The 11120-nt window shown below is 46.9% G+C and overlaps 1 protein-coding gene across 2 annotated transcripts; it reads right to left on the reverse strand.

Moving 5' to 3' along the window:
- Positions 1-628: 628 nt before the first annotated feature.
- On the reverse strand, positions 629-10933 carry LOC144158221 (uncharacterized). Of its 2 annotated transcripts, XM_077688928.1 has the most exons (3): positions 10446-10933; positions 5066-8496; positions 629-3677 (listed from the first exon to the last, which is right to left on the reverse strand). In XM_077688928.1, the coding sequence occupies exons 2-3, from the start codon at positions 5192-5194 to the stop codon at positions 3351-3353; spliced, it is 456 nt and encodes a 151-aa protein (XP_077545054.1). In that variant the 5' UTR covers positions 5195-8496; positions 10446-10933; the 3' UTR covers positions 629-3350. The 2 variants fall into 2 exon arrangements, with proteins under 2 accessions (XP_077545054.1, XP_077545053.1); XM_077688927.1 differs by having other exon boundaries at positions 5066-10802.
- Between the last annotated feature and the right edge of the window lie 187 nt (positions 10934-11120).

The following is an 11120-nucleotide window of genomic DNA, read 5'->3' on the forward strand; positions in this document are numbered from 1 at the left end:
CGAATGAATCCACAGGCACGAACTGTTTTGCATCCAACTGCACAACAATGCGTAGGTATTGCACCCAGTTGAGACTGCAAAACTGTTATTGTGGCGGTACATTTTCTTCCACAGAACTGTCCGTCCCTCGAGAGATGACGGAGTACTATAGGTACCAGAAATGATAATCCTCCCGCCCATGAATCTCTAACCAAGGGGCAAGAGCACTGCCTCCGGCTCCTCCAAACAAACACCTTTCCTCATACGATCAGACTCCACTTGCTTCATGCTACGCAGTACTTCCCTCTGCAAATTCTGCGCTGCCCCATGGTATGGGAGTGTTCGGAAAACCCCCAGGTTCAAAGAATCGTGTGCCCTTCCCGTGATCAAAGGGAAAAGGAGCTGTCCTATTCCGGTCCTTGGCCTGCAGCTGGAAAGACCCTGGCAGCAGGGGTCTCCAATGGAGTCTGCACTGAGGACCCCACCCCACAGTTCGATGCTCGTAATAAAGCCCTCTCTCCCTCTCTCTCTCCTTTTGCTTCTAATTTTTGTTGAATAATAATGAGTGAAAACAAAAAATGAAAAGGAATAAACTTGCCTCAACTGATGTGTGAGCTCACAAACGATTACAGAAACTCTGCGGATGCTGTACGAGTTGAGGTGAGGCAGCAGCTTGCATTTTTGGGGGGGGTAAGCAATGCATGCGTGTGAGCACGCATATCGTAAGCAGGAGAGAGGCAGCACAGCCCACCATGTGCAGCAACACATTGCACCAGTGAGCTCAAGGGACACCGCAATACGCGCAGACATGGACCAGGCAACAAAGGAGGTATGGAATGCATGTTTTAATTGTCCACTTTTGGCTACACGTGGCGAGTGAAGAAATGTAGCCAGCCGCAAACGCAGTTTACACCCACTTGTCACTCAAAAAAGGTGGGACAATTTGGTGCCTAATTAGTGTTAAAAAACCCTGTGGCCTGCACAGCATGCAGTAGCGAAGGGCAGCGTATCTATATCATCGAATCTGTGGTAACAGAATAGAATAACTGAGCAGCTCTCCCATGCAGGTGTTTTCGTTCTATACCGGAAAAAACAGCGGTCGGAAATTTAACTCAAAAACACAAACCGAGCGCTCACACAACATGGCCTGTACAGCTGACTCACGAAGCCATCTTGGTACGACACTGTGCCAAGAGATGAAAAACACAGGAAGAAAAGCGTAGGACGTGCTTGTCTTGGCATCTTCCGTCTCTTGGTGCTGCGCCATACCAAGGTGAACACTGACCGATTCGCCCAATTTTCTACGCGGTCCCAAGGCCAAGCTTGGTATAAATGCAATGTTTTCACTGCACTCCTCACAGACTATGCCTGGTGACAGCAGCGAGAAGCTAGCAGCGGTAAAAAAGGTTAAAGCAGTGACAGCTGGAACTTCGCAATCGCAATGAGAACCGTCATTTCACACGGTGTACGCAGTATGCGTGGGTGTACCCAGTCTTGTTTTCAAACTAGGAATTTTGCCGTTCATTTCTCGCAGCATAAGTGTTCATTTTTTGAGGCAACAAGTAAGAATTCACACCGCACTTCTACACACTGTTTATGGGGGGACGTGGCTCTGAAAACAATTTCTTTTAATTTTTATGTAAATTCCGTGAAACTTGTCATTCGTGCTGCTTTTTCCCCACTGATTTCAAATATGCCATTATTTTTTGAGCAAGTCGATTAGTTACCATGATAATTAGAGATAATTAGCCATTTTTGGAGGAACAATAGACAAAACAGTGTTGTCATAAAACTGTAATCTTTACATTTTTCATGACATAAACCCTGGTGAGTGCAAAGACAATCAGTTTTTTGGTGCACTGCTTGGAACTAATTTTACAGCTCATTAAACTTTGGTGTTTGAAATGGGCAGTTGAAATGTTTCCTTGCCACTGGTGCCGCCAAAGTTTAATGAGCTGTAAAATTAGTTCCAAGCAGTGCATCACAAAACTGATTCTTTTATTGCATTTATTATAGTATTAGAGAATATCAAGATTACAGTTTTGTGACTAGCACTGTTTTGTCTATTGTTCCTCCAAATATGGCTAATTAGATCTAATTATCTTGGTAACTAATTGATTGACTCAAAAAATAATGGCGTATTTAAAATCAGTGGGAAAAAAGCAGCAAGACCGACAGGTTTCACAGAGTTTACTTAAAAATTGAAGGAAGCTGTTTTAAGAACAGCTCACAGGGAGAGCACAGGATCTCTAGTAATATACTATACATATTTTCTTGCTAAGGAACAAGTTCGTTGCATTGTACCAAGTATGAGGAATAAACTGGCTTCTGACGTGCTGTACAACAAGCTGGCAATGTCACGCTGCAGAGTCAGTGGCCTTCAGCAGTGTGGCCGACGACACAAAGCACCACCTTGGTGTCTCTTCAGGCTGCATTGCCTAGGTTCGAGTCGTGTAGCATTCTGCACATCCACCAACAGGCAACACTGAAAGGATCTTCCGGCACACCAAACCAGCAGGATCACCTGTCGCACACTGTGAGATGTGCACGATGCCAAATGAGTGTCACGCGAAAGCTGCAGCAGCAACCCTCGTCGCAGCGGCGAATATTTCTCCCAAAATATGCCTATACTTTGTTTCAGTGACCCCACACCGCACTGCTGAGGCTTCGAGGTGCACAGAGGCGGTTGCGATGTACAGGTGAAAGCAATCCAGAGGGACGTTGTCTGCTTTATGCCCACAGAAGCAAACAACGCGAAAGCGCAGCACAACACAACTGTTAGCCCTTCAACTGCTAATGCATTCACTGCATTAGCACTGCACTTAGCTAACACGTGTGCTCTTTTGATCCCATTGGCCGATGCTAGCTGTAGTCTCACCAGCACTGCAAGTTGTTGGAGTAAAGCGCACACTCCCACATGGCATTGAAGGGGCCCATCAGCTGCAACAGCACAGCACAACTCGATTGTTAGCACTGCAACCACTAACGCATTTGTTGCGTTAGCGTTTCACTCGCTAACACAGCGGCACACTCTTTTTTTCCCACTGGCCAATGCCAGCTGTAGTAGCCCCAGCACTTCCCAGCGTCGTCGGAGTAGTTCCACATAGCATCGAAAATGCGGCAAACCACGACACCACAACTGGAGGAGCTCGGCAGGCGTGCACAGCACAACTGTTAGCACATAATATGCGAACACATTCACTGCATTAGCGTTTCACTCGCTAACACAACCTCTTCTCTACTCAGGCTGATGATGCAAGCCGTAGTTCACTAGAGTTCCGCGTAGCATCGAAAACGAGGCCATCCACGGCACCACGGCTGTTAGCACATCACCCGCGGCCGCAGGCTCTCCTCCCCTCGCCCTGGCCCCCCTAGCAGGCGTGGTGGTGCGCCTGCAGGTGGCAGCGCAGCATGTCCCTGCGGGCGTAGGCCTTGGGGCAGAAGCGGCAGGTGAAGGGGCGCTCGCCCGTGTGCGAGCGCACGTGCAGCTGCAGGTGGTCCTTGCGGGTGAAGGCGGCCGGGCAGTGGCTGCAGCGGTAGGGCCGCTCGCCCGTGTGGATGCGCACGTGCCGCCGCAGGTGGAAGTCCGTCGGGAAGCAGTTCGGGCAGTACGAGCACTGGAAGCGGCGCCCGCTGCTGGGGCCGCTGGACGACGAGGACGCTGCTGCCCCCCCGCGACGGCTCCTCGTGGTGGTGGCCTGCACGCACGCACTCTGCAGCGGTGAATCGGTGCTGGGCGCCAATTTTACGTGTGGCGGGTGACGCTACGCTGTGGGAGAGCTGATTTGCCACGCAAGCCGCAATCTGCTTCCACAGCTTAGGTATACGGGATTGCCATCATCATCATCAGTCTGGTTGTGTCCACTACTGGACGAAGGCCTCTGAAAGATCTCTAGCGATGTCTATTGAGTGCTAGCTGAGTCCACCTTTTTCCACCAAATTTTAGTAGTTCATCCCTCGATCGAGTACACATCCAAGTGCACGCCAAGGATGCATGTACTTGGATGCGTGTACACAATTCATTCCACTAGGTGGGGATCGCGGCAGTCATGTGAACCCCTTCTGGCTAGCTCTCCTACATGAACACTGTTACGCAAGTTGGTTTCTAACTGAGCCCTTTGCTGGCGCTAAGCTAACCACAGCTGAAAGGAGTTGAACACAAGATGAGCTTGGTATGACCATCTTGAGTTTAACCCCTTCTGCCTTTGGTTTAGCACCAGCAGTGTGCGCAGTCAAGTAGAGCGTGACTAAACACACATTTCAGTTTCAGTAGTGCAAAGCTTCAGGTGTAGCGAACGATTTCTTCCTGCACCACATTTTTCATTCCTGGCTTAAAGGGCTAATAAAGTGAAAATAGACCTTTCTTTATTTAGTTGTTTATTTTAAATAACCAATCCTTGGTAACATGCTCGACTCCCAGCCAGCAGCAATGCATGTGATTTTATACCAAAAAATCCACAAATAGCAATGAACATTCAAATACCCTCCCAATTCGGCAAGGACAACATCATTTTCGTACCCGCTGCGGTGGCTCAGTGGCTAAGGCGTTACGCTGCTGAGCACGAGGTCGCGGGTTCGATTCCCGGCCGCGGCGGCCGCTTTTCTGATGGAGGCGAAAAGCAAAAATGCCCGTGTGTTCGAGATTTCGGCGCACGTTAAAGATCCCCAGGTGGCCAAAATTAATCCGGAGCCCTCCACTACGGCATGCCTCATCGTCTGCGTTGCGTCGGCGCGTTAAACCCCACAATCACTCAAATCAACATCATTTTCGTAATGTCGCAAAGCAATAATTTCTGCGGTAAATGCATTCCAGCACCCAGGTGATGCAATGCAGGACTCAAAAGATTTTCTTTTACTATTTTGTAAACGCAGATTCCTCTTTTTTTTCCTCAGAAAGTGGCCAACCGGTTAATTAGAAAGTAGCCACTGGCTTGGAAGCCAATAGGCATGTACTACAGGCAGTTTCATTTGCTCGTTATCTTTCTTAATAATTGGAACTTTGCAATAAAATTGGTGGCATTGGAATCAATGAGCGTAATTGCGTGAAATGGTGACCCCAGTGAACCACTGCAAGTGTGCTCTGTACCTTTTGCTCGTAGCTTAGCCCGCAGAAGAATTCGCGCGAAGCCGTCTGATCGTCGGTGTCTCCAGTGATGACGAGTTGACGGTGCGTCCGAAGCTGCCGACCCCCTGCACGTCGCCCAGAAACACCCATCGTTGCACGCTTTCACAAGAACAGCAGAGAACAGACTTGAAACACTCTATCCCCACAACGTAGCTCATTTAAACAGGAAGCCTAAGCCAGATGGCGCGCTACACAGGAGGCATTGTAACCGTTAGCTGCTGGAACTTTTTTGCCAGGTTCAGGCCGAGACTGCAGTTTGCTCCGTTAAATCACCCATTGCAGTTTTCTTTAAGAGAGTGGATTATTCCTCCAACACGACGACGACAGGATCAAGAAAAAGGACACACGAAACGGTAGAAACGAAACAAAACGAAACTACCGTTGTCGTCGTGTTAAGTTCAGCGCTATTTTTACATTATGCCTAAATGAAGCAGTTAGAAAAACATGCCTGGTGTCTTTCTCTTATGCTTGCAAGGCACTTGTATGCTGAAGCAGCAGCAGCAGCAATTTTGAATCAGCCACTACATAGTGAAAGTGGCTTCACGATCTGAGTCAGGTCTAGTATGTTAGTGAAAGGAACGGTTTTAAAAAAACAAAGACAGATCACTGGTAATGTGAAAATACAATGCAGAGACGACCACGGGCAGAGTGTACTAACAAGCAACCCAACACACAATTCACAGTAAGACACAATGCAGGCAATAGAAACAGGACAAGCATTCGGCGACACAAGCAGTGACAGCACTCGGAAAACAGTCGTGACCACAATTCCTGCACCTGTGGCTCCAATAGCAGTGTTTCCAAAGGGGAAAAGCAGTTCTTTTTCCTGATGGCTCCCACTGACATGAAATCCGCCACAGATCGAAGAACCCTTGACATTTTCCAAAAGCTACCTGCTCAGCCTCTGAAATACTTCGGCCTGGCAACGTAGCTCGTTTAAACAGGCAGCATAAGCCACATGGCACGCTACATAGAAGGCACAAACAGTTTCCTCAGCATTAGCTCCTGGAACTTTTTTGTCATGTGGAACATAAGAATACCTCTCCTTGCATAGCAGGCTTTTGTTCCGATTGTCACACATTTTTCGCTGAGGTTATGAGACATCAGTATGCGGGCACTACACAATTGTCTGAGTCCGTTAAATGCACTCAAATACAGCAGGCAAGACATTCGTTCTTCTGCACTCAGTCACAGCATCACAAGGCTGTCTTTTTTTCCAGCTGCTGCGGATTGCTCACAGCTACAAAAGCCTCTGTCGGCAACACCAGTGACCACCGCAATGTCACCCTTGGTGTCACCAATGAATGCGACAGAAGTTCCATCGAGTCACATGAGGCGACACCCCGCCTGCCCTGAAACAGAGAGCGCACTGGTGTTACAGCAACAGTGGTGGTGCAAAAAATTTAACGAGAATGAATAGTTGTGTCAACACTGTAGGGCACTGTATACACTGGCTTCCTTCATGGAATGCAATGTGCCCCGCAGAATCTCAGCTACAAGCGCACAATATAAAATTGCTAAGGAAACAATAAATGTTCCACAGTTGAATGAAAGCTCCCCCAAGCTTTTCCACCCAAGCTGGACTACAGCCCCGAGTGCGAAGAACTGTTCACTTTCCAAGACGTGCAACATGGATACGCACTCTGGTTCTGCACCAGATTCCAACACCACACCCCACAAGCATGAACCAGAATGCAGTCAATAAGCTACAGACTTTTGATGTGGATGCAACAGTGCAAAGACACCTTTATAACTTGTTGTCATGTGATGCGTTGAATGAACCTTTGCGCTTTCCTTTCTTTTTTTTCCACAAATGTTTTGAAGGCTACTGGCGTTTACACCGATAATATTTGGCATTTTGAAATGCTTGCAATAATACGAGCCAGGCTCTAATTTTGAACTGCAAGCACTGATTATGATGTCTCAACTAACACAGATCCAATAGACTGAAATCTAGAGGGGATAACAGATCACCACCCCTTTACTAAATCTGGACTGTAGGACAAACAAAGGCAAGTTTCGATCTTTTCATTAGAACTGCAACATTTGTTTTTTTTATAACTGACTTTCTTATAAGCTGAAGCAAAATGGAGAGACGAGCCAGTTCGTGAACATCCATGAGTGAAACTTCAGCGCAAACAGACACAGGGACGAGAAAGAGAAACGACACCAGCGCTTACTATCAACTGAAAGATTTATTAAAAATGAAAACACATTTATACCACACCAAGACCTAACATATAAGCTATACGTTCTTATAAGCAATGTGTAAGGGGACACCTGAGGATTTCACGACTGCAAGGAACCAGTTCCTACACAGCCAGCCAAGAGCGCAGTTTTTCTGATGAGTATAGCACTAGTGCTCCAATGCAAATTCGGCAGCCCAACAGCCATACATTCCAGCCATTTTCAAGGAACCTGCATGCATATTAGGTGGACACGGTATGGCGCGGACAACTGTTGCAGTATGTTCGTTACAAAGGATGCCAAGGCAGGGGTTGTTAGTTGGGTGCATATGGTGCAATGCACGTGCATCGGTAGCTACAGCCTGCCTATATTCACAGCACACAGCAGCTTAAAGAACGTCGTATATGTTGCACGGCTTTGCAAGCTGTTGAGGATTACAAGAACTGTGACAGTCGTACACTGGCAGAACAACAAATAGCCGACACTAGCCAAGAGAATGCAGCTTCATATTGAAAAGGTGCTACACAATCTTTTGTTTGCCTCTCTCCTTGATTTGCCTCTCTCACTTAAATTACTAATACGTACGCCGATAGTAACAAGTGTGAGGTCAAGAAATGGGGCGTTTTTTTTTGCACCTCACACCTGTGGTTCTACACTAATGGGTTACAGCGAACAAAAGCCCTTTTGAACAAGGCCTCTTCTGAGCACCTTATCTGCCCAGTGATTTGGCATGTAACTGCAGATGCGTACTTCATTTTCTTGACCATAACCACCACCCCTCTTTTTTTTTTTTTTGAATCTGTTATATTGAAATTGGTAGAGACGCCTAAAGACGAAGCACATCCAAGTTGAAACATTCCTTTTATTTTTCGTAACACCAAAAATGCAACAATCTGGATTCCAGCCCAATGCACAGCTTGTCTTTGTAGCAAGCACAAATACATAGTGGGCAACCTTTTCAGGTTCCCATGTGGAAACAAAAGAGCACAATGCTGCACCTTCGGCAAATTTAGCTAGCTTACAACACGTTTACAGCATTAGGTGGTCAGACCCCTTCTGCACATCAATAGGCACAGGATTATTTGGGACTGGCACTAGGTCTCACCACCGTCGAGATTCAGCTACGGCTGCAGCTCGCACATACGCAGCGCCCTGGCCTGGGCCACCCTCCACTTCGTCACGGGCACACGTTCACGGACAAAAATCTGCACAACAAAAATACTCGGCACAAAACCGAAGAAGACAGCACAGCAAACACGGCTTGCATCAGTCAGTCCAATTTATGGTTCTTCTAAGTCACTGCTGGAACAGTCGGCCAACTCCACCAAGCCAGTGTTGTTTTAATGCACCAAGCTCAGCTCATGCACTGGCTTGTTGCTAGGTTCATTCAGACAAGCTATAGGTCTTCATTATTAAGCAACATGCTACGAAGGCTCGGACTGGACACGCTAGGGCTACGTCTATGCACTGCCAAAATCTTATGGACTCTCTTATAACTGAACTGACCTATCTACGAACACACTAATACTAAGTATTACCGGCAGCACACAGGTAACCTCAATTCAATCTTACCAAACTTGTTAAACAGAACTCCACATTGCAAGGCCATCATTATGCCAAATGTTTTTTTTTTTTGATGCACCTGGAGGCAAGGATTTAAATAAGGGCCCTGCTGCTGAATAATCTGATTACATTAGCTTCAAGTGTTTACTGCATTTGCACATTGTGTAACCTTCGGTGCTTGTAGTATCTGCAACGAAGAACCCATAATGGAATGAGTCATGAGGCCAACTTCGGCAGTGGTGACAACATGGGTGGTGCAAGGAAGAGATAGGTATCTAAAGCTTGTGCAAACCCTAGGCTCATACGGTTAGTCGTAATTTATGAACATACAATTAAACAATTGAGGCCATCTGTTATGCTGCTCTGGGTTGAGCCAACAGCTCAACATGCAGCTTAGTAATTGGCAGATAAGATTGCCCAATGGCCACGAAAAGAGGCCACTACCAAATGCAGGCAGCTGCAACTGACCAATTAAATGCAGGATGCTACTTAACTAACAGTGACGGTGTCCCCACACCAACCAGCCACTACTTCAGGAGGATGTGCCCAGTAGTGCACAAACAGATGTCGATGGCCGGGCTTTTTTAGGACGGTTGAGATAAAAGCGAGTTAACAAAGAGGCTGTAACTTGAATTCCCAGAAAAACTAGCTGCCACCTCCAACTATTTCAAGGCACACTAATGTTCTAGAGCACAAAGAAGGCCCCACAACTGTTTGCAAAAGATAGTTGAACAGAGACAGTGCAAAACTGACAAACAGAGGAAAAACAGCTCGCCCATTTGCACCGCTTATCAGGTTAAGCACCAACGAGGGCAGTTGAAGACGTCCTTTTTTTACTGTACTCCTGCTGTTATCGCACAGTAAATCAGGATATCTGCAAATGTCCCCATGTACAAAGAATGGCCCCCATTATCTTTTCATGTGACAGGTACCTCGCAAGGCAAAGAATGACTCCTCAGCTTTTTTTTTCGCTGTTTTTATCAGTGTCATTTAAGAGGTGCTGTCTTGCAATTTATCTTTGTTGACGCTGTTTGGATGTTTTGCGTTCTTAAACGAGTTGGCTCAGTCGGAGAATGGGGCAGATGGTTAACTTTACGATCTACACTTTTGGTTATGGAATCCTCAGCAGACAACACTAATGAACTGCACAAGTGAACTGAGACGGGCTAGTTGGTGCATGATGCCACCTAGAAAAAACAGCGCCAAAAAACAATACGACAGGGAGTAAAGACAAACACTAATGAGTTCTGCCCGTGTGCCGTTGGTTTCGCTGTTTTTTTTTATGCTAAAAATGTACCACCAAGCCCTTCGGTACAACGTTCTGTAATGAGCTCAAGCTGTACGAGAAAGCTGATTTTCACTTGCCGCCAATTGTTTACTACTAGGAATTTTGGAACTGTTCGCATTACTCTCAGCAGAAGGTTCTACGCTGGCTCCTTTAGTCAGTGTTACCGGAGTTAAAAAAATACTGTTAATATATTATATCTCGGTATTATGCGAAATTGGGGGGAACTCTTCTTTCTTTATCTGTAAAAATGTAGCCGTGTTACACACGATCAGGATTAATCAGAACTCAGATAACACAGCGTACTTTGTCGTGGACAACATTCTGTCCAGATTCACTTTTTTGCGGGCTTCATAACCTATTGCGCACATAGTAGAACACAAAGTTATCCTTTCGGCGGCCTTGGCATACTCAACTGGCTGCCACCGAACAAGGCAGGTTAACAAACTAAAACAGCGGGAGACTTTATGCAGTCGTTTACACGGCACCCCTGGAATGGAACACATGCGCTGATCTTCGCTCCAGCTGCTCCAGCTGCGGCGGCGCTGATGAGTGCGAGAAGTCCAACTTGGAAACCGCACCGATACAACCACACATCGAACGAGAGAACCACACACGCACAGTGCCTCGCAAAGGCCGATCAAACGCGTCGCGCGAAACCCATCAACGGCCGCGTATGATTACGACCCGTGGGAAATGCCAGCGGGGATTCGCGACTAGGAAACGCCCGTGGGATTCTCTGCCGGGGAACGCCTGTCGGGGATGGCTTGGCCGTTGCTGAGCAGCGGTCGTGGCGTGGGGGCAGCCATGTTGATTCTCCACGAACAACAATAAACAGAAGAGAGCTAAAGAAAGACAAATTTAGTGCTGGCATTTGGTTTTAGTAAAGTGCCCTGCGTTCAAAATTAACGCCAGAAACACATAACTAAGGTCCAAAATTCCAAGTTCATGCAGCGCTGTTCTTTTCGCCAGTTTGTTTTG

This window comes from Haemaphysalis longicornis, unplaced genomic scaffold (genome assembly GCF_048455015.1).
Source record: "Haemaphysalis longicornis isolate Haplotype H1 unplaced genomic scaffold, Haemaphysalis longicornis Haplotype H1 scaffold_10, whole genome shotgun sequence".
In the NCBI taxonomy this organism is placed as follows: domain Eukaryota; kingdom Metazoa; phylum Arthropoda; class Arachnida; order Ixodida; family Ixodidae; genus Haemaphysalis; species Haemaphysalis longicornis.